The sequence below is a fragment of the Pithys albifrons genome, chromosome Z (assembly GCF_047495875.1).
Source record: "Pithys albifrons albifrons isolate INPA30051 chromosome Z, PitAlb_v1, whole genome shotgun sequence".
NCBI classification, from domain to species: Eukaryota; Metazoa; Chordata; class Aves; order Passeriformes; family Thamnophilidae; genus Pithys; species Pithys albifrons.
The window spans coordinates 59,787,846-59,812,946 of record NC_092497.1 but is presented as its reverse complement, the minus strand read 5'-3'; the positions used below and the strand labels follow the sequence as shown (position 1 = coordinate 59,812,946).

Genomic DNA, 25,101 nt, shown 5'->3' with positions numbered 1-25,101 from the left:
AATAACATTCTGCAGACATCACAGTCTCCAGTATTTCAAAGAATAAACAAATTATGTCAAGGATAATACCTAGAAATAATATAAGCCAACTTTAAGTTCTACTATTTAACAGACCATAGAATTGTTATTTTTCATGCAAGATAAGAATTTATTTCATTCTTAATGAACAAAACCAAGTTTCTTTAAATATGAAAGGAGAGAAAAATACTAGTTTTCCCCCCTCAGTTATAATCACTTTCAATTCAAAATATGCTTATTAAAAAATTTCTTTTCCCAGTTGTTTAATTTCACCTGGCAATAAGGAATCTCAGAGAAGCTACCACCAACACAGTTTCAGAGTATGAAGAAGGCCTGGTTCTCATGCTGTGAGAAATTTTTCTCTAAATTGAAGGTATGGCTGGACCCTGAAGAACTTAGGCACCCAATCATTAAGGAAAAAAAATTGGCCTGCTGGTTCCATTGCCTTCAACTATGCTTCAGAAATAACAAAACAGATAACTGATAGATAATTGAATTCCAAGCCTCTTTATGGAATGATAACTTTCTATAACAAGAAAAAGAGATATCTTGGAGCAGGTATTTCTATTGTCCCTGATGGATTCACATCAGAAAGTTAGGGCTCCTTAGCTTTTGCAGCAGGATCAGTGAAAATATTACAAGTCCATTTTCAACATTATTTCCAAAATTTTTCAATACTGTTCTTTTTTGTTCCATACTATTACTTTGTATATATGTGCCTTTATTCTTTAAAAACACACACATGCTCATGAGTGTATTGTTTGTTTATCTCTAATCACAAAATAACCCAACTAAGCTACTTCTGACTAGGAAAAAAAAGGAAAATACATGTAAATTACAGTGAGAGTTGAAGAGAGTGACAACTGTTCTGACGTCAGAAAATTCAGTTTACTGTTAGGCTAAACATCACTTGCAGCTGCTCCACGTTAGCTCGTGTGCCTGGTGCACACCAATTATGGACATTCACTGTGCTCTCTGTACTGAGATCAGTTTTCTTGTCTGTGTATCAACTCCCCACAGTTTGGCATCCAGTAATGTAACAATTTTCATTGAAAGCATTCAGCAGACACAAGATAGGTGATTAGGGGTGGTTTTAAAGGAAGTACAAGTTCTGCACAGTTAATTATATTTTCCACTGTTACATTATCTGAAGGGCAAAAATAAAAAGTAGGTATGCTCAGAATAAAACCCCCCAAACCCTCCATTCATTAATATTAGCATCACAAACAATAGCTGAGAGTAAGGGAAATTATATAGCTCCAAGCAAAAACAGTGGTATGGAATGGCACTGAACAGTACCCACTGAATCAAAGGTTCCATCTCTCAAGAACTCCAACAGCATCAGAATTTTGCTTATAACTTCTGACACAATGCCCTAGCCACTCCATTCACCCTCATCTGGTTTCTAGATTTCACAACTCATGTTTTTATTTAATTTAAAACCTTCTAGTGACTACTCTTCATTTGTCACATGCAGTGAATTCAGCAGTGACTGAAAAAAAAGATTTTTTTTGCAGTTTCTTAAGCACTTTAGCATTCATGTAATGGCCAATGACCCTATTCCTCATTTCTGTACAACTCTTAAATCCTGACATTAAGGATCAACATGGTCAGTGCTTGCCAAATAGTTTTGAAATAATGCAGGTTCAGTTCTATTTCATTCTGGTATCGTAAACACCTTCACTCTTACCTACAGAAATCAATGCAAGTCTTATGACCATATTATTAGGCTGGGAAACAGTAAAACACAATCCAATTAGTTTTATTCACATCTTTCACAGAAACCTTTTATGACATTTTGAAAGCTGAATATTAGATTGCTGAACACATTAGCAGATGTTTGAGGGCGCTTATTTTCCAAGCACTATAGAAAATGTCTTACAGCTGCTTGAATATGTCTGCATTTCAGGAAACACAAAATAAGCACGAAGGATAAGTTTCTGTAATATATGAAATACAGCATACAGATTTCTGAAATAATAAAAATGAAAATTCAAAACACCTTTCACAGGTGATCAAGCACCCAAAAGAGAATTGTTTCACTGGAGAAGGTTAGCAACAAGACCTCTCAGACCAATTACCAGATTACCAGTAACTGGTAATACAGGGTCAGTTCCTGTAACCGAGTTTACTATTAGCCTTACTAAAGCAGGGATGACCTGCTTTATTGCCTCATGCCATTAACTCCTGCAAAAGTGTTAATGAGAGGAAGCATTTTGCTACCAATCATAATTTACAAACTTACGGTTTCAATGCATGATTTCTGAAAAGAAGTCTTTAAGAAATGGCAGAAATATTTACAGACACTTCAAATGAAGAATTTAAAAATATGTTTTTTTAAGTATTGAACTAAAGAGTTGGTTGAGAGAAGTACATTCAAAACAGGCCATTATTTATGTTAATGTGCTGCTTCTTCACAGCCCACTTTACCTAGAAGAACTCATTTTTCTGGCTTCATATAATCTGAAAAGCTAAATACACCAGCTTCTCTTTGTGTTCTGGAACTATTACCCATGTAATGACCACTCAGCAAGAGTGGTCAATACATAAATACACAAAAAGATGAAAAAAAACTGCAGTTAAAAAAATATATAAATCAGTGACTGCACTCTTCACCAATGTAATGAGTTATCTAACACAGTGTTTTAGTACATTAACACTTTCTACTGTTCTTAGTGAGAACCAGAACACTCACTTGTCATGACCTGTGTGTTCCCCAACAGTCACTGCCAGGAATATGCAGAACTCACCATTCCTTTTGCTAAGGATCATGAATTAGATGACTGATGAGGCTGTCTATGGAATGAATCAGCAATATGACCAAAGCACTGCTACTGTTGAATAATAGCAATTTTGATGTTGCTGCCTTACTCTTCTTAAAGGCAAAACAGTGTTTTTTACTTGAAAAAATTAGAATTATTTTAAACATCATTAATTTGATACAGGAAGTAGTGACATTATATATACACTTAAAATATTGCCCATGGTGTGATCCTGATCCTGGTGTTTCTTACTCTACTTTGTATTTCATTTTATTTTTGCAAGAAGATACAGGTAGGTCCTTACCATAGTTCAGAGCTTCTGGAGCTGTCCACTTGATAGGAATCTGCTTCAGGCCTGAGGATGAGTACACACCATCGTCCTCTTGCCGGGACATTCCAAAGTCACTTATTTTCAAAATGTTGCTCTCACCTACCAAGCAGTTCCTTGCAGCCAGGTCTCTGAGTTAGAAAAAGAAATAAACACCCACACTTCAACATGTTTAAAGTACTTGAAATACTTTAAAACGGCTGAGCCCCTCAGCCAAGACAGTGACACCTCTATCGTAAGTTGTAATACATTAAATTTATGTTACACAAGTTCAGTCTGTTTCACTGTAAGGGTAATTGGTAGGTGATTTCCCTGTCTTTATCTTGACCTAGAGCTTTTCTGTCTAATTTCCTTCTCCGTCCTGTGGAGGAGGGGCAGTGAAAAAAACAGCTGTCTGTGTGTCTGCAGCCTGGAGAGTCAACTCACCACAATTGCCCCCTCTGGTCAGAGAGATAACCCACAGAACAAATTAGATTTATGCAAAATAAATCAGAATGAGAAGAAACATCCTTAAATGTATTCCATCCCTAAACGTATTCCAGTAACTGTGAAAGACTGAGAAAACAGGGAAATGGCTCCATCTTCTCCCTACCCATCTTGTCTTAGTATTAGTTTCCATCAAAAATAAAAAGCTACTCAGCACAGGAAAAGGAATTTTGGCTCAGTGATTGATGAGAAGCTCAGAAAATCAACAGCCTTCCTTTCCTTCTCTTCATCTCAAACTCGTTTTTTAGATTAGGAGACAGCAGGTAGTGATTCCTGATAAAAGACCTATTGTGGCATCTCTACATGTTAATAATATAATAAAAACATACTATATGTATACTACATTTCTGTGTTTCACAGTTTATTAAAATACAACATAATAAAATATATTATTATTACTGTTGTTATTATTATTACCATCTTAATGTAATAAAATACAGGAAATTTTTGAAGGGAGAGATATACTAAAGAATTAATTTTATACCATCAGGAACACCATGGCAAAAATATCTTTAAATTAAACTCATTGTGTTTGTTTTCAGGTTAAATAGCTACTATGCTCACAAATGGCTTGTGTTATGTGACTTTTCCAGAAAAATGTTTTGGATTGGAGCTGTAGCATAGCTTTGAAGTGAATCCCCTGAGCAGTTAATGCACATCCCTTGGTTTTTGAAGAATGACTTTGGTGCATGCAAATGAGATTGCTCTTGGAAGAAACTAACTTAGAATTCTGCCCATGGTGTGTACAACATTTGTTTCTAGAGCTCAGGCAGAAGGGAAGGTCTGAACCAATGACAAATGGCGTCAACACTTTCTACGGTGGGGACATTAATGACAAAGGACTGAACTATCTTTAGTCCAAAGTAAAAGCCCTGAGCCATATATAAGGATGCTAAAGCTTGTACATCTCCTTTGATCGGCTCATCCATATTGATATTGGACTGTGACATTTGATGTGTATACAGAGCCCATCCATAAGCCTAAATTCTATAATTTGATTTAAGAATTTTAACATATTTGACTCACACAGCTTTTCTGACACTAAGAACATTTATGGCACTTGAGTTTGATGGTGCAGTGACATAAATGATGTCATTCTTGCAATTTGAGAAGATGGACCACCTAAAAACAAGTCTGAACTCACAGGCTCCACTGAAGACGTGCACAAATGCATAAAATAGCTCAATGTGCACTACGTTAAGTAGTTTGATATGTGGTACTGTTATATATAGCTATATTGATTAAAGAAAGAGAGCTGCAAAACAAAATCAAACTGCTATTGCTTATACTCAAGTGTGTAAAAAGTATCACCACGAAACTTCAAGAATTTACAGCTCAGGTTCCAATCATACTTCAGTAATTAGTTTTTTTATCGTTTTCCTCAATATAATCTAGATTTTGCAACTAATGCACATAAGGAGTGGAAAAAGTAATGAGGTCGTATCTCACAGAAAATTTACAGTTAACTGAAAGCAAAGACATCTTCCAACCTGAAGTCTGACCTAGTATTTCAACATGTTCTGAGTCAGATTAAGAAAAATATGTATACTAAACAGCCTTAGGTTTATTCCTTGTGCATAAATCCGATTAATAGGAAAAATAAATCGTAAATAGTGCACAGTGTGATGCTTGTAAACAAAGATTACACTCAGTTCCCATAATTTTTGCCTGTTTTGTATGTTAGTTTTCTTTTCTATTCAGAATCATCCAGATAAATAGTTTTCTTCCTCACTGAAAATTTACAAAAACACTTGCATGAAAACCAGTCAGTGGAGGCTGGCAAAGTCTATGTCACTATGTTCAGGATGCTGGTAAATTAATGCTACATCTGCTGAAAGACCACGGAGTCTCTGCTTTGTGAAACGGTGGTTTCCAAGCTGTCTGTCAGCTGGCAGTGGGTGGCACAACGATGCCATTCAAGCTGCCACCTGCACACAAGTGCCAGGGAGGAATCACGAGCCAGTGGCCAGCTAATGGTCCTCAACTTGTGCTGATGGACACAACTATCAACCCCACCATCAATCTTCCCACAGAATATAAGTAAAATCTTGTGAAATGGTGAGTTGCAAGCTATTAAAAGTAAGATAGAAAAGGATACTTTATGATGAAATTTAACTAGTAATAAAGCTACAAACAGCAAATGAAATGTACTAGTGCTCATTATGAGTCTCATTGTATTAATACCTTTTACTACTTGTAGCTAAAACTCTTATATTTTTGAAGCTATAACAATGTATGTTACTTTTAATACCTCATTTGTGTTAATAAAGTGTCTTGAGCACTAAAATGTTTACTTCTGACATAAGCAAATTTGCCTTTTTCTGTCTTCATGTGTATGGTAGGCTCTTTGTCTCACTTATTTAGAAAATAGGTTAGACACGATACTTTCATTTCTCAGGTGTACAAATGTTCTCCAAGTTAGAGTATCTTGTTAGCATTTCTGCTGTCATTTTACATCTGCTTCGCATCCTCAGTGATTTGTTTTAAAAATAGATACAGATATATATCTACTTGCATGCTTAAAAGCTTTTTTAAAAACATTGTTACACTGAAAGCTGCAGCTACATCAAGTTTTGGGGTTTTTTAAACTATTATTCTGAGTGTTAAGATTTTTTTATATTTTTCCATTAAATTCTTCACTGTTTCTCATCATGGCTGGCAGCTTCCTTTAAAAGTATTTTTCAGTCTAGACTCAGAAGAAAAATATAAAAGATGCTAAATTTACATCAGCAACTATGACTTCCATTGCTTTTAAATAATAAATTACAGGTTTAATTTTCTTCCAGTTTCCATGATTCTAATAAATTCTATTGGCTACAGATAAAGAGTTCTAGTACGATAGTGTTAAAAGAGCTAATAACAAATCCTTTACTTCTTAACCTTTCATATGAAACACATTCAACAGAGTTTCATTGCATATGTATGAGAAAAAGCATGAATGAGGGAAAACAAGAAAATGTAAATATATAGGGCTGATTACCAAAAAAACCTAGAAGTCAATAATAAAGATAACATCAGTGTTAAATGCTTATAATAAATCATGACTCTCTCTACACAGACATTAAAAACCAAACCAAAATATCAACCCCCCCCACCAACATCAAATATGGTTTATTTGTCCTCTTTCCCCTGAAAAACAAGTGTGTTCTATTTGTTTTCTCTTCCCTTCCCCTAATGTTCCCTAAGGCCACCAACCCAAAGAAATATAATTCTCTAATTGTGAATGAAATTAGGTGTCTCTGTTTGGGGCATTTCTTATTCTCATGAAGTGTTTGCTACTTACTGCAGTAATTCCACAAAATCAGTATATATCTTTAACATAGAAAGCAAGAATATATTCTTTGTTTACATTGTGAAAGCTCTACCAATCAGACACAAATTACACTGAGGTTCTGTATAACTTCCTTAGTAAAAGAAAAGCTGACTCTCACTATTTAACATCAAGATTGTGTAAGTTCTTAGTGCTATTAGCGTCTTCCCCTCAACTACTAGCAAAAATTAGTGTGTAATTTGGAAATTCTCTTTTTAAGCACTGCAGTGCTTTCCCTATAAACATAAACAGGATATCTACTAGGAATCACTGGTATGGGCTGAGTAGGGTGAAACTGCAAGAGAGAGCTCATAGAACTCTGCTATTTGCTAAAAATTCAATAGCCAGTTAAAGAGGAATTTCTTTGTGCTGGGAGTTGTTACCCCCTGGATTCACATCTGTCAGTGAAGATGTAAACCTATTACACTTTAGGGACACTCATACCCTTTCCTTCCACCACCCCAGAAGAACTACAGAGCCAGAAGTACGTACCGTTCCAATGGAATTTCATCAGTTAAAGCAAATCAAGAGATGAAACTCCTCGTTACTAAACCACCAGCACAGACTGCCTTACTGAACTAATTAGCCATTTTATATCCCATCCCTGGATCATGCAGTTAAAATACTCTTAGGTGATAAAAGCAAGTAATTAATTAGTTAACAGGATCAGTTTATCTCCTCTGCACATTAAATTCAATGAGTACAGTCTATTACCTAAACACAAACTAAAAAGGGGCGGGACGTGAAACTCCAAGTGAAATTTTGGGGTTTTTCATGGACTGTAAGACACCACCTCACCTTCAAACACCCGAGGTAATTTCCACTGGTGTCTAAATCAAAACATACCTATTTTAGAACTTTTTTAGTATGCATGTGCTACCTCTTTTGCTATATGTGGAGAGCACAGCTAAGAGTATGAACCCAGTAGCAGGCTGGGAATATATTAGAGGGTCAGAAGCACATCCTTTCACACATCCTATGTTGTCTTCCCCCTTTATATTCTGTTTTAATGATTTCTTCACATTACCTTAGCTCTCAAATTATGAACACCAATGGAGCAATACTAACTACAATGCTAGTAAATTCTCTAAGTTCCTCATATAATGCAAGTCCATCGTTATTTTCTGTTGTAGTTTTGATGTAAATTCTCTCCCCGCCAGTAACTTTCCATGCCATAGTTAACAGAAGTAGTTAACTACTACCAATTCCTTCTTGATTGTTTTGGGTGGGGGAGACTGGGGAAAGGTATGTTGGGAAATGGGCTTGGACTGTCTCTTTTGTTCTCGGGGACTACACACAGCTCTGGCGGTGTGTGTGCTGCTGTGGGAGAGAGGCTGTTGCTGCTCCTTCTTGCTGCTACTGTGGAGTAAGCCAGTATTTTTCCCCCTGCCACTGCTGTTGCTCCTGGTTTCAGCATTGGGGTCCCGGTCTCCGCTCCAGTCTCACCACCATGGCAGCGGCCCAGGACAGAGAAGTTACAGTTGCTTTCTGGAACACACTGCGGTTCTCCACTCCGTTTTCCTTCTTCATTTGGGACAAGGGACACAGGGGGAGAGACAGAATTCATCTGAGTGCTCACCGCTCATCTCTGTCTCGCTGGAGAGGGACTGGAGCTCACCCTGCAGCCAGCTGGGCTGTGACACAGACACTGCCTATAAGTATAACTTTGCTCCAGCAGGAAACCTGCAGTTTCTGAGGAGAATCAAAGCAGTAGACTGTGAAGATGGAAATGAAGCAATAAATTGCTACATCATCTATTCCTCCCTTCTTTTTCCTGTTTCTGAGGTTGTTTTCGCAATCCCTGCTCCTGAAACAGAAACACTCCTATCAGCAGCTTCTAAATGGTTTTTATCTGCATTGTTTCTCAACTGGTTTAGAACTAAATAGTTATTGCTTGTATTCTTCAGAACAATTATTTTGATGAAAACAGCATCATAGTCATTTTAGTCTAAAATAGACTTCTTTGCATTGATATCTCTGTAGATTTTTATAACCCATTCTTCCTGTGCACTGCTGATTACATGTAATGTACTGAACAAAATGGCTGATTTTTTTTCCCCTTGTGCTATATCTTGAAACAAAGGTTTGCAATTCAATTTCTTTTGTGTGGCTATTTATTTCTTTTGTTTGGCAGGAAAGCTCACCTTATGTTTGTCCAATGTGAGTAACTCAACAGAAAACATTATTACTACCTGCAACTTTATAGTATTACTCAATGTTCTATATGTAGATGTTTATTTTCTTTCTAAACTTAGAGGAATCAAAACCTACATAACTAATGCAGCCATGAGAGAGCTCTTTACAAATTAAGTTTATACAACTGCACAGTAACCTATTCAGCCTCCTCAGTTCTCATCAAGTAAAGGTTTACACCATGAGAGTCACATCTAGCCAAAAGTTACGAAACACAATCCTAGTGTGAGTCTTAATGAAAATTAATGGTCTGCATAGTCATCAGATTGAAAAACTGGGAACTTCATGGAAATCCTACAATATTAGGGACACTGTTAAATGAAAAACACCTTCTGGGAATGCTCCATGACAGGACACACAGAGGAATGACAACCCCGCTGAGCTCCATGCAACCACTTCCATGCTCTTGGTCCTTAATAGAAGCATTACAGAAGGAAAGGCAAATATGGATACATTTATGAAACACATAAGATTTCTAATAGTCCTTAAAAATCTATTTGATATCAACTGAATTATAGGGGAAATGAAGTGTCCAAAAAGTAATTAACCAAGATGGATAATGAACCAAGATATACCAGGACTTAAGTTTACATTTTGTGCTTAAAGTTACAGTGGACTTAAATCACAATCACATCGTCTTCCACTTCCATAATCAGTCATACCAGCAGACTGTGCTGTTCATAGTGAGAGAAATACCATTTTCAAGCAAAATTTTCACTGTATCAATCACAGAAGCAGCTAAAATGAAATGACACAATAGAACATAAAATTGTGATAAAAGGTGTGTTTTTTGTGATCATATCATGGGCTTATTCAAACTGTGTGATGACACAAAACTTGCTACCATGACTGTCCTTGCCCTTTTATATAAGGAGGATGCCTCAATTTAGCTATTAATTATTAATTAATCTGTTTCATATTCTATTCTATAGTAAAATGTCAAAGTATCACAGATTTCTCTGTATTGGTGGCACTAACTATCAGCTTAGCTTGCTTACAAACTTGGTAAGATCTAAAGAAGCAGATCAGACACGGTCAAAGACCACATTCACTTGTCCATTATACATTAGTGACAGAAAAGCTTGCATACTGGATTGAAAGAAAATGTCTAAAGCAGAGTAGCTTCCATCGATGACTTTCTGACTTTTTTTAGAAAATAAATTTGTCATTCTACTAAACAAAGCCATTTTCTAGTGTTAGTATTATAATACATAAAGTTTAAAAAACAGTTGAAGACTAACAATGAAAAGTGAGCACGAAGAGTTGAAATACTCCTCAAATGCCCAGGAAACCAAGAAATTGAAAAGCTTAATTAGAATACGGATTAGATTTTTTCCACTAGAATAGAATAAACCATCACAAAAATATAGTATTTGCAGGATATTGCAGGTCTCACTGAAAAAAAGAAGTATTTTAGAGTCTTTCTGTTTTTTCAAGTTAGATTTAAGTACTTACCACTGGTGTATATCAAAGTTCATCTGAGGCGGGCAGCGACTTTAGCCTACCGCTCTTTCACGAGCTAGCACCAACAATGTTTTATTCTGGAATAGTTTCAGTTATCTCTACATGCATGTCTATCACTTAAATTTACTTCTGCTCCTACCAGGAGACAGGCACGGATTAAGATTTCAAAAGTAATAAATAAGCATGGACTGACTTTTTAGTCGATAAAGTATTTTATAGGCACCAGATATCAAGACACTTTATTACTGAAGGTAAAAGATATGTAAAACTAATAAACAGGCTACAAAGAAATGAGGCATCCAGCATAACTAAGGTACAAGAGACTACATATTCATGAAAACAACACACAAATAATAAGAAAGAAACCAAATAAATTACATCTGATTACAACTCAGAAGGAAAACAGAGCAGAGAAGCTGCAGAATCAAGCAGTGCTAGCCAAGAGGGTTATGTTGTACAAAATCTAGAAAGTCCTGAAATTTGGGGCTAGAATATGAAAAAAACCAAATCTCTTGATTTATTAAGAGACAATCATTAAAAAAAACCCCAACAAAAATCAATGGCAAAGAGAGATAAATCAGCCACAAGTTAAAGCAATTATTCCTCTAGGATGTTTCTTACTTACAGAGGGAAAAATTTAAATAGATGGCACATGTAGCACATGCTGGCTAGGCATTCTTAGCAATGGAAGACACGGACAGAGACCTATAGTAATAGTTCATTAATTTATCATTTTCTAATCAGAGAAAAACATGTAATTTGTACCTTACAATATAATATCTCTCTACTTGTAATCAAAGGTTACCAACAAATGCTTAATGGCATGTTATTTTAGCATTTTAAAAATAGTCAGTTTTGTAACTGTCATAAAATAATCTAAACCAAAGATGAATGCAAATGAAGATGAGTAATAATTTACTAATTTTCCTAGACAGCTATGTAAGATTTGCAGTTAGCTTACAGAAATATGTAAGAAAATTCATGAAGCTAATACATTGTAGAGAACCACACAGAGAAAGGGATAAAATTACATTAATTTTCTGTAAATTAACAAGATAGGAAATAAATTGAACCTCTGTCCTGCTTTTTGTTGCTATTGCTTAAAATCCACAATGTGTTTCCTACCCAAAAATAAACATAAAAGTGGAAGAAAAAATGTGGCACTTTTTTCATCACAAGAAGGAAGTGATGGAATTTTGATGGAATTTTGGTGAGTATCTGAGGTGGGAAATCTGGAAGAAACAAGAGATGACAGTGTGCTGATCAAGGATCATGATTGCCTCTCACAAGGGTAGCAGGAGATGGGACAGGACTGCCACAGCTTTGGCAAACTGGATGAACTCACATGTACGTGCACGTTCATCATGGCAAGATTCCATCGCTGGGATGAGTCAAGGAATAGATACTAGACTAGTAAGTACAGGGACTTAAGAGTTCAGCACCTACTGAACTCTCTCCTTTTTATTTCTATTAAAACTTCATGCCACGTCACCAAGTCATTTGTTAGAACAGTGTCCTTCCCCTGGAAAATCCAGACTGCCCTATTTAGAAGCAGCCACTCTGCCTCCAGTTGCGGTGTCTGACAAAGCATGTTCACTGTACAGTCCTGACAGCCTATGGATCTGCTGGGATCCATTTCCTACAGGGATTCAAAGCCTGTTGGAGGTGCAGGAAACACTTTCCTGTGCTTAATCTAAAGACAGGAATAGAATGAACTCCTAGAAAACTACTGCATACCTATGGATTTACTGTATCTGGCTATTATTCTGAATTATTTTCACACACAAAACCATTCTGCCATGACACTGTGGGTACACATGATCCTCTTTGTCTTTTAGCATGTTACATTCATTTTAGTTTTTGCTGTGGGCAAAGGTCATAAAATAACCAAAGTTCAGCTAATCTTCTGCTCAACTTCTAAATCCTTCTGCTTAAAGAGACTAGAGGTAAGAAATTTCCTAAAAGAGAAGGTGTTATAACACATGGCAACTAACTGAAGCTTCCTGTTTTCATTTAGCAGGTTTGTTAATGATCTGAAGGAAAACAGGAATTTAATTAAATTTCCAGATTATATCAAATTAGGTGCAGCTGCAAGCAACAGAAAGCGGAAATAAATGAAAAGAAATAAGGAGAGGAGAAAAGGAGGGAAGGAGGAAGAGAGGAGGAAGGAGAAAAAAGTGGGGAGAGAAGAAATGAGAGGGAGAAAGAGTGAGAGGGAGGGAGGAGAAATATCTGTTGGAAAACACAACGTTAAACTGTAAAAACAGGAATTACTGTATTTTGAAAAATAAACCTACCCACAGACATTCAGTAAAATACAAACAGTACTAGGCAATCGTGTGGAAAGGAAGGACCAAAGCAGGTATGGACTCTGATTAAATACAAGTAATGGAATTATATTGAGCATTGGAAAATAAAAGCTCATTATCTACTATGACTGTAAGAAAGCTCTCTAGGAAAATTAAGAAATTCTATTTTATTAATGCAGTTACTTAATAAACTGAAACCAGTTAAACAGGTGTACAGATCAATGCTTGCTTCAAAGAGATGAATTAAGTAACCTAATGCAACTTTTTACTGGCTTAAAATAAACATTAGAATTGTCAGTTGCCTTGGAATCTATTCTTGTACTATCAGGCATATAGTACATAACAAAAAGGGAGTGGCCAAAGCATGAAAGACCCCCAAGAAGTATTAATTTTCTGAATGTGTATTTGTTCATTTTATCATATATGAAAAGATGACTTTTTCAGTCAGTCACATACAGACACACTCTGTGTCTCTTAAAAAAGGGTTTGTAGCATGGACTTGTCTTTCCACTTGTAACATGAATTCCATGCACCTCGAAGCAAACCAGCCTTACAGGTTTATTTAGCTCTACATGTAATTGAGTTTCAAGTAGAATGCACAGAAACTTGTACAGGCAAATTAAGGATGGTATTTTTGATCCATGTAATAAAATAAATCAGGTAACTGCTTGCCAGCTGTTAATTAACTGATAAATGAAGAACATATTTTTTTAAAAGAAGCTTTTAAAAAAAGTTTAGTAATTGAGGAGACAACAACATTTGAAATGCAATTCATGACACAAACTGCACAGAGAAGTGCTGCAGATGTTGCCAGCTGTGTGCAGGCTCCCACAAAGTCAGACTGAAACAGCTGGTGCTGAGTCTTCTCAGATTTCCATCATATGCAAGTTACAGAGATTGACTTGTGGTTAGAGGTGGGCTGGTTGCACATTTCAAACGTGGTCCCACACTGTGAACAGCAAAGCTACCAGACAAATTTTGGCTTCCTCAGGGAGCACCACTTTGTTCTGGCTCCTACCCCAGCTCATGTCACAGCACTTCAGTGGCACACCAAAAGTCCAGCTCCAGTTTTACAAAGATCTGCTGAAAGGGGCTCAGAATATCAGCAGAGGTGAACTGTGCAGTTTTAAAGACAAGGTTAAAACCATCAGAGAGAAATACTGGCTTGTTGTCAATTCTAAAAGATTACCAAGCACTGTGTAAGTTGCTATAAAATGCTCCCCAAAAGGGAATTTAAACACTTCAATTTAATAGCTCCTTGATAGTTAAAAAAAGCAAACACTGCCTGCTTAAGGAAAAAATATGTCTTAGTATTTGACATAGAAAAAATCTTCTGTAACTTTTAGAGTCTTTTGAGAGTTCTGTCTGCTTGACTCCCTCTGTAGGTTATAATGCTCTCTTGTGGTTATTTACTTACAAACTTATAAACAACTACTTTCAATTTACAACTGAAGTCCAGCTGTGTTATAGAAGACTAATAACATATACAGAAGTTAAACAACCCCTTCAAAATTAAAATACAGTAATAAATAACTAGGATAAATAAATATATCTGTAACCAGTTACATTATTTTACATCTCAGTTTTGCTAAAAAAAGACAATAGCAGTACGGAATATCCTGTCATATCAGTTTTGCTCTCTGTTTATGACACTCAGAATTTTCACTCAGGATCATGACAATCCCTGGCCACTTCAAATTAGAGAAATACTGAACACAGATCCATAACTAGCTTATATCTCAGAAGTTAGACTACCTGCCATAAGGGCTATTTGCAATATCAAAGTGAGGCAAGGGTGGTTTAAGTAGAAGAAAACATGGAGGGAATGGGACTTCATGATTCCATTCATGATCCTGCAAGGAGGATAAGAAACTAGTCCAGATTATCTTGTACAAGACAGGTTGGTCTGCAAGAGCAATAAAGGGAAGAAAGGGTGGCTTTCTGGAAGTGAATGAGAAGTCAGTAAGGTCTATGACACTGAACACAAGGACAGTCAATTAATTTGTTAGTGAACAGCAAGAGAGATTTTTTACAACCAGCTAAGAAGCAATACTCCAAGCAGAAAAGTTTCAAACTTTCTTTTTAAGCATTTGTAAGCTTATTGATCATACTGATCTCCAAAATCCAAATTACTTCCAAAGCAGGAGCCTTTCAAATCAAATATTTTTCCTTACTCTGTCATCCTAACTATATATACAGTTTTTTTTCTTAAATTGGGGCTTGGCTCTTTTTTCAGTCATCTATTTTTATTTTCGAGAAGCCAAAACGCTTGACATACCTGACATCCAGCACTGCAAAGAGCTTTTTCTGTCAGGCTTGAATTACTCAGCTTAAATCTGTGAACAACAAAATACTGTAACATTGATTCAACAGTTCTTACAGCTCCATGTACCTTGATGATCCCCATTTGTCTTCCAAACAAGTTAACATGCCAATACACCTCCTTCGCTGTTTACTGCCTTGCATAAGGGATTTTGAAACAGCCTTTGACAAAGAGCAAGTCCTTATTTCAATCAATACTCACAGTGATATAAAAGTGTTTCATAAAAGCATATGCATGTCCTACAATTCTACTGAAAGAGGTCGAAAGAGGCTGAGAACTGCAGAGCAATGGCCAGAAATAAGAGAACATTACATGCACACAGCTTTCTGTGTGTTTTATTTTACTTATTCTCAGCAACTGTGAATCCTTTAAGATGGATTAAATTTGATCAGATTATTTTTTGTGAGCAGTACTTTTGGAATTGAATTTACCTTCAAGCTGAGCTGAACGTGCATAACTTCTCCTAAGTTTCCCTTAGGTTTATGAGAAAAATCTCCTATTTCATATGTAGAAATATATGCCATCTATTGTCATGAAGAAGTAATATACTGTATACATGAAGTTTTTAAGTTGCATAAACTTTAAAACTAACATTTAATGAGTAAATACTAAAACAATTATATATCCTTCTCTCATCTGTTCCTCACTGTTCACAGTCATATACTTTGAATATGATACACCAGTGATAAAACTAATATAAAGCTCAGAGGCATCTCTGAAAAACCTCCTGAGGCACAGGTGAAAATTACATTAGAGTAAGGTGTACCATCACTAGTCCTATCTGAAAAAATAGTGGATAAACATTTTGTCAAATCTCCAAAATAGGTGTAACTGAATATGCATATGTGTGTGTGTGTTTGCGTGTGTGTAAAACTCAGAAAAGGGGAATATGTTTATTTTCCTCATGAAAGAAATTTGGGGATTTATTATTCATTACCACATAGAGCTGAACACTTTTTCATTAAAAAGAAAGTAATTTCCTGTCTGAGATAATTGTGGCACATTCCTCTTTGGAATGTCAAGAACTAGTATAAGGGAGCCAATAAAATATTGAACCAATATATTATATCTCAGTGCAACATTTTCAGGAACACTGGCTAGAGTTTTCTGCCCAAAGAAATGAACCAGGGAAAGTTCTACATCCTAAAGAAAAGAAAACAGTGTACATGAAAGAGTATTTTAGCTTTACTAAACAAACACTGACACAGATGCTTACTCTGGTGAACAATCTGTGCTCAAAGAATCATCCACATGCCTCGCTCCCGAAGCAATTGGTTTAGCTGAATGCCTTCTCATGTTTCTCCCCAGTCCTGCTGCTGCTGCTTTTGTCTTACCCTATCATCTAATTCAATGTTCATCATCTATCACTAACACCTCCTTTAGCCACTGCAAAAATGAAATCCTGCAGTCCACCTGTTTTAGAAAGTAATTACATTTCACCCACTATTCTCCATTGCAACAGAACTATAAGAGTAGAGAGAACATTATTTTTACTATCTAGAAGAGCTATGTATGGCCAAACTTCACGAACGCAGATTTGGGCAGGGCTCTCCCCACGTGCCCTTCCAGCCTGCACAGTGGATGTTTTAGGTGAGGCTCAGCATGCACAGAACTGGCCCCACCGTTTCAGTCCTGAGGTCCATCTGCCACGGCCAAGTGAGCTTGGACAGTGACAGGGAAGTCCTTGGGACTGTCACAGCCCCCGGTACTGACCGGGGCTGACCCTGCTGAGCATCCCAGATCTGATGGGATGGGATGGCAGGGAGGGATTGAACTGCCAGGGGACTGTCCCACTGAGCCTGGAACTCACGACCTTGTGATCCAGAGTCCGGAGTGCTCACCATTACACCACGGGACTGCCCCCTAGAAGAGCTATAAACCTTCATGGTCAGCACAACAGCTTTCACAAACACTAATTGCATGTTATTTTTATCTTAGTTTCAATATCCTGTACTCTCACTTTTTACTTTTCACTTCTTAATTACAGAGAGCCTGTCGCTCTCATGCAGTGAGTAGATTTATTATTCTACAACTATGGTATTCAAATTATTTTACCGAATAATACTTGTAAATTCCTAATATTTATGAACAAGAAAGTGGTACTGCAGTAAACAAAAACAAATGTAACACAGTAATGTAACACTTGAAGTGCTATAGCATGCTAAACAGAATGAAGGAGTCTAAGAAAATCTGCTTAAGCTGCATTCAGTCCCATTTGCTTTATTCCTAGCAAAGATTACTCATGTTTTACAAGGGAATTTTCTGTACAGGGGCACATCATGATGAAAAGATAGACTAATTCAACTCCATAATGGCAAAAAATGGATATTTTTGATACTATACATCTGTGACAAGAAAAAAATCTAAATCTCCTCTGAAATGTTTTATGAATTGTTTACAACCTAAAAATTTATTCTGATATCAGCCTTTCTACAATTCCCTTTTGATATTTCATGTTTTTTCCCACTGTTGGTAAAAGACTAAGTTTTCTAAGAACTTTATTTGGGTTTTACTTAGAACAAGAACAACTGTCTCACAATAAAAAATGGGTCCACTTCTAAAAGAACAGATCATGTAACTATATGCCTCATGTACAGTATTACACTACACTATCCTGCAACATTCTGAACTTTGTGGTGTCCTTTTGGTCTCTCTGAACCCAGACATGAGTTCAGCACAGCAGAAAGACCAGACCATTATCTGAGCTTTCAGGAACAGATTCCCCTGTTACTCACTTACACATATAAATGCAGAAATACCAGCTAGCTTGTAAAGCTGGTGTGCTTTACCAAGAACAAAAAATACCTCCTTCCCAACAAATTTTCCTTTTGCACTTTTTTTCTTGTTCACATCTCAGCCAGTTACACACTAAAAATTTGAAAGGGTAGCGACAATGCAAAGGAGAGGTATGAAATACCAGAAGGAGAGGCCCCAGACTACGAGAAAGTAAATGAACTTTAAAAAGTGGGTTTAGGGTCACTTTATTACAAAATAATCGGCAAATTTCCTTCCCTTCATGTTTGCATACAACATATGCTCCTCAGCAATGATTTTTCATGTCCTTCCTTTGTGATGCCAAATCATCTCCCCACTCTGCTGTGTCCAGGAGTCCCATTCTACGCTCAGTCTCATCCTTCCCATAAATGACTGAGCAAATGACTGCAGAACTATCATCACCTCCCATCTGTAAAACACTCCTACAGCTCACTGCCCCAGGACTCTGATTATACAGCTTACACCTCAGTTACTTTCAGCCACGTGATCCTTCAGGCTGACCATCAGAACATGGATTATAAGGGTGCAAGGCTTTGAATTGGTTACCACTACAAAGATACTGCAAAACTTCCATCCATTGTAAGTCCAGTGAGCATCTTTCCAGAGAGAGTAATCAGGCATTGGAATGGGCTGCCCAGAGAGGGGGTGGATTCCCCATCCCTGGAGGTTTTTAACCTGAGCTTGGCCGTGGCACTGAGTGCCATGATCTGGTAAAGGGACTGGAGTTGGACCAAGGGTTGGACTTGATGATCTTGGAGGTCTTTTCCAACCCAGTCCATTCTATGATTCTGTGATTCTCACTTTCCACATGGCAAAAAACATATTAGGCTTTCTTTAAGGAAAAGACAGAGCAGAGAGGCCAAGAGACAACAGTGGCCCTGGCCCTGAAATCCATGGAAATCTTTGTCAGGACAGAACAAGACATCAGTTGGGGTGGGCTGGCAGGGACAGTCTGAGTGGAAATCTTGCTCTGCTCTCATGCCCAGGGCAAGGACTTTCTTCCCTAGAGCGGCTACATCAGGTTGTTTCAGAAGCACAAAATTTGCAAGTGTAAAATCAACATCCCAGGTGACATATAAGTTATACATAATCACACAAAACACTCAGGGTTCCCTGAAAATACAATGCAAAGAATCTCATTGGTCAGAATGAAGTTATATTCTAATGGTAAATCCAATCTCTCATTGCTAACTGAAGGATGAGATACAACAATACAGAAAGCAAAAATGAAACGTGTTATAAATTTTTAGCTATTGTGAAAAATAATAATTTTCAGCTTCTCTTGTATTAGCAGTTATTGGTGAGTTCTATCATCACATAAATTTTTATTAAAATATTTTGACAATATTGACATTGCATTTTTTAAAAAATATTCCAGCAGCAGCATGACAAACAATTTAACTATTATTACCTTTAGTTTAACTCTGCATGATGTTTTAAATGAGCATGGTAGGAAAACTGACATACTGAAATCTCAGAGATCTGAAATAATTGGTTATTTTCCCCATTTTATGGAGACCACATAAGAGATGATATTTAAGCACATACTGAACAGGAAGTATCAGGGAAAGTTTACCATAAAATGAAAACATCAACCTTATTGAAGCTTTTAAAAGGCCGTTCAAAACATTAAGATAAAGAACTATCTTTGGGTGATGATACTGGATCATCCCTGATGCCATTCAGCTGATAAACAGGCTGTGTACTGTTTAGACATGAAATGGAATCTAAAGGAAATATCAATTAGGCAAAAATAAAGATGAAATGTTGTAAGTGCCTTTTCAAAAGAAAATAAAAACATTCAAAGAAAAAGATAATTTCCTTTTATTTATTTTATACAAAGAAACTTCAATTTGCCATTCTAAACTGATGAACAGCATAATCTAATATCCTATACTAAAATGGCCTCTGGGAACATTAATTATTAATACTAGCCTCCGAATGACCACAGTTAAACAACAACCTTCTTTTCTGCTTGTATGAATAGATGCCTTATAATTTAATATTTTAAAAGAAGTGGTACAGATAATTGGTGCTGGAAATTCCAAATGGCAAAACACAATCTGCCCTAAAAGCAGTTGAATAAAGTACCATGTTATTCTTAAAGGAAAAAAAAAAAAGAAAAAAAACTAAAAGGCACCAGAACTTCCAGTTCTATCATTAATATACCAGTTGTTAGTGTAATAATATGTGTAGTCCACTGCTTGTTTATCTAACACAGCAACAGGAGAAAGCCACAATTCAAATATGTATTTCCTGCATACTGCGGCCTCTGACTCCTGTGGTAACACAACTGCCTCAAGCATAATGCAGGAATATATGAAAGACAGCATGGTCTTACTGAGACAGCACGACATGCTGAGAATTGCAGTGAACAAAAATGTGTTCAGATCTTTCTTATATCACACTCTGACCGTCCAAATCCATGCATCTATTACTCCAATTACAAGCCTTCTGCAGCTTACAGTAAAGCTAAATCTGTGATGGCTGATTTTCTTTTTAACAGAGCTTGGGGTGAATTTCAAATAAAGTGCACAAGGGGAAGCAGAATCAACCAGTACAACAAACAAACAGAATCCACATGGAAAAAACTGTACTTCTCTTTCTTTCAAATTATTTTGTTATCAGCCATGTCAGAATTCAGTAACTTTGAGAAACAGATAAGAAGGTAGCTCAATTTTTATCCAAAATCAACTCTTCACCACAGTTCACATTTTATAGAATACTTAGAATTCGATAATTGCTCTAATGCATTATAATGACCTTAAAGTATACAATATTCCTCATATTTAATTTCATGGTTTGGGATACTTATGTTTCCCATTTTATTTCTATACTTCCAGATCAGAAGCACATGAGCTCAGTAAAGAAAAAAATAATCACTTTGCTCAAATAAGATTTCCTACAACCAGAAGTATTGATTCAGAATTGACTCAACTTTAACTGTAAACTTCTCCAGGATCAAACCACATTGACCAATGTGACAGCAGGAAAAAAAATAAGGGGGGTAAATCACTTGAAAATCTGTTCTTAAAAGCTGAAACCTGTTATACAATGTATAGATAAATGCTTATATATTATATATACATATATACCTGGTATATATACACACACATGAAATGCAGCATTCACCCACCTCTCCCAAGTGCCAGCAGCTGAAGTGCCCTGTTTAGTTAATAAAAGCTCAGCACATGGTACTGTAATGTGCCAGTCAAATTCCTAGTTTGACTAAAAATTATTTTATAGATGTGGCAGAGTAAATTTTGGTGGCTTTTTTAACACTAACAACATATCTACATAAAGTTGCCTATCGAAAGCAATAGTTTTTTGAAGTTCCCATTTGTGGCTTTAACTTTAAACAGAATGGAAATATTTCTAATTGAAAAAAATGCTTTGAAACATTTTATATAAAGCAGAGACATCATCTTATAAATAAAGACTGAAACTATGATTATTCACTACATTTATGGGGCATTTGTTACTGACAGTAATTATCTCAAAGATTTATTAATTGAAGCATAATCAACAGATATTATTAACACAATAGTACAGATTTTTTCATTCAGTAACAAGTAAATATTTTCTGTGAAAGGAAGCTATAGAGATGGAATCCCTTTATAGAATCACAGAATCACAGACTAGTCTGAGTTGGAAGGGACCCACAAGGGTCATCGAGTCCAACTCTGAAGTCATTGGCCCACACAGGGGATTGAACCCATGACCTTGGCATTATTACAACCAAGTTTTAACCAACTGAGCTAATCTCAGGGTGTGATATATACATGTAGTTCTGAATGAATAAAAAAGAGAGAACTAAAAATGGCAAACAAATCCGTGCACTAAACCTTGAAGAGTTCATGTAGTTTATAGAAAGACAAACTCTTTCCAACACAATGTAGTCTTTCTTCATAAGTCATCACTAGCAGAGAAAAGTACAGAAACTACTCTAAGTTCTCAGGTACTGCAGATGGCAGGAGGAAACACTGTATTTTTTTATTCAGAGAAACATCCCATGCTGACAGAGACTGAGCTACTGCAGAACGGAACTGAAGCAGCCACTCTGCTGGGCACTGGAGTGCCTGGAGCCAGCCAAAAGCAGGCACAAAGGAGTATCCAGCGTCTGTCTGCCACTGCATTTAGGCAGAGAAATCAAGCAGACTGGGTGCTCCCTCTTAGCAAAAGGAGACCTGCTCAGTTTTGGAGGAAAACCATTACTGTCCTGCTCCCAGGAGACCTGAATCGCTCCTGAAATACACTAAGTGAGCAGCACTTGTGCTAAATTGAATGGGATTGCTTTTCATTCTTTTTGTGATATCTGAATTACTGATCCAAGGAAAAATGGGAGATTCCCTGGAAAGACTAACTTGACTATTTAGTCTAGTTCTTACGTTCATGGTTATGAAAGGGTCATGACACTTTTCCAAAATTCTGTACATTAGCAGTTACCAGGTTTGAGAGGAAAAACACTGTGGAAGCACAGCAGACCAGGTAAACTAGATTAGTAACAGGGAAGAAAGGACTTTCCTAGCAATTTCAATGTAATTGAATTAAATTATACATAAGTAATGAAAACTGTAGAAATCCTGAACTAATATCTACAGAGTCAGGATTTCGTAACATGAAGGTAAACCAGCTGCTTTTAATTCAATGCAAGGTTTTTAACAGTACAAAATTAAGGCAAAAAAGAAGCAATAGGAATATGACTGAAAATGGAATGGCTGAACACAGATCATGATCATCTTACCAAGCAACACATCTTTAATTCAGAATATGAGAGACTTCCAGAACACAAATTCACTGACTGAAAGGAAAACTTCAGCTTGAATGCAGTTAATCCCTGTCTTCTCACACATATAGTGCAGATATTGCAAATAAGTCAACCTGATCTTGTGAAAGATGTCCTTGCACATTCAGTTGAGTTAGGGTAGTTGCCGTTTCTCTCCTGTACTCCCATGGGATAGGTTTGAAAACTAAACATAAATTATGGACAAATGAATTCATCACATGCAAATAAAAAACTGGAAAAGGAGGCCACTCACAAATGGTTATTAAACCAACTGAAATTATCACATCTCCATGCTTATCTTCTGTTTCTAATTAACACGAAAATGGAATACCTAAACAATAGCATATGGTAAAAATGAAAAGCAAGAAACAATTCTTCAACCTCATGTTAATTAAATGGAGATGAAATTACTATATTCATCTGTGCATGTTCAACCACTCTTTATTTTTTGATGACATCTTTTCATGTAGCTTTTTTTCTTTTCTTTTAAGCTCAGTTATTTCTGTTTTTTAAACAGAAACAGAGAGCAAAGAACAAGGGGTATCTGGACAATGGAGGAGATGAAAACATAGATCAAATAATCACTCAATAATCACTTACATATATTAAGCACTTATAAAAGCTGATAAATTTTAACTTATTTGCCCCTTAAGAAACAGCACAACACACAACAATAGAAAACAAAAAGCACATTAGTTGTTGCACTGTCTCAACTACTGAAGGGCTAAGTCAAAGTATAACTCAAACAGAAATTCCAGAAATCCAGTAAAAATTTGGGTAGAATTTTAAAATATAAACTTCAAGCATAACTAGTGCAGTTATAACTAAAAAGTGCCATTAGAAATAATTTTAATAGGCTGATGAGTAGCCTTCAGTTTCACATTAACAGGGAGTCAGAGGAGCATGGTACTAAATTATGGTCATCTAAACTACTAAAACATATGTGGGGATTCTGAATGAATCCTTAAATCAACAAATTGAATACTCCAGGATAAAACAGCACGAAGCAAAACAATTTTGTTTTGCCATAATCTAAAAAATAGAAACCATTTCTAAGTATATGTCTTTAAGGAATACTAATCAAAGCCTATCAACCTTTGAATAAACTAAAAATCTTTGGGTTTTTTAACCACTGCTTAGCCCATTTTCTCTCTATCACATTCAGAAGAATCAGTTCATAAATAAAATAAGCACATCCTATGCCTCACAACATAAAATCAGTAAGAATCTTGAATACTGCAGAAAATAAGACTGGTAAACATGTACTGGAAAGGCATATTTTGATTTACTAACCTGTGTGTTTCACCAGAGTAAGCAGTTTTCTTGGACACACTTTTTGCCTGCTTGGTTTCACTCTAAAACTCCTTAGATTTACTCAGAATAGGTTTACTGAAAATTTTAGGGTTGCCTTTAAGGTGATAATCTCCTGTGATGACTTGTGATAATAAAAAAAAAAGTATTTTGAAAGCCAAAAGGTAAGTTCCCTCCTTATACCACTGTATGTGTAATCCACACTGTGTGCGTTGGCAGGTCTATGGCACCAACAGAACAGGTCAGAGCTCAACCCCTTTTTTTCTGACTTGAGAACTATATGACACCATATTCAGCTTTCCAACTGAAAACAATGAAATCTTGATATGGCAAGGCAATGCTGCACATATTTTCTCTCTGAAATACATTCTCTGAACCACTATGAGCTTTGTAAGCACATCTCAAGAATAGCTGCTCCTGTTCCCTGCTAACCAACTGCCAAAGAATATTTCAGAGATACACCAAAGCCACATTGTCATCTACAGCATTTAGAACAGTCCTGTTCCACAGAGATGTGTAAAAATACCATTTTTCCAGATCTAAAATAAAAAAACAAACTAATTTTTTCTAAAACCAATAATATTTTGCAGGCAGCATGCTATCATTTAATGAATAAATATTGAATTTTTTTTCAGTAATTGCAGTTACGAACTTTACTTACCCAGCTACTCTTTTTACCTTTGCTTTTCTTGTCTAAGAACACAGGAGTTCTGAACAGGCACTTCAGATTTAACACTGATCTGACAGTTTCAGAAACTATTAGGCAATGAAGCATTTATGAGGTAGTGTAAATCACTAATGCTGTTACTTGCTCTGATTTTTATTCCATTATTTACTGGACATATAGACCCAGGCTGAAACACATTCTACCATGACAGAATGCTTACAACAGTTACTCTGGAATTTCCCTAAGGGAATATTCCATGAGTTCAGATTGTGAACCAGTTTTTATTCTCTCAGTTTTTCTTACACACCATGACCTTTAAGGATTGTTTAAATTAACTTGCCCTGCGTGATTGCAACTGACCAATTCAGT

The 25,101-nt window shown here is 36.3% G+C and overlaps 1 protein-coding gene across 5 annotated transcripts in view; it reads right to left on the bottom strand.

Moving 5' to 3' along the window:
- FER (FER tyrosine kinase) overlaps positions 1–25,101 on the bottom strand; it is a 161,522-nt gene that overhangs the window by 12,151 nt on the left and 124,270 nt on the right. For all 5 annotated transcript variants that reach the window (XM_071579890.1, XM_071579894.1, XM_071579891.1 and 2 more), the window contains one exon: positions 3,085–3,239. In XM_071579890.1, coding sequence (XP_071435991.1) covers positions 3,085–3,239 — 155 coding nt within the window. The remainder of the gene's footprint in view (positions 1–3,084; positions 3,240–25,101) is intronic.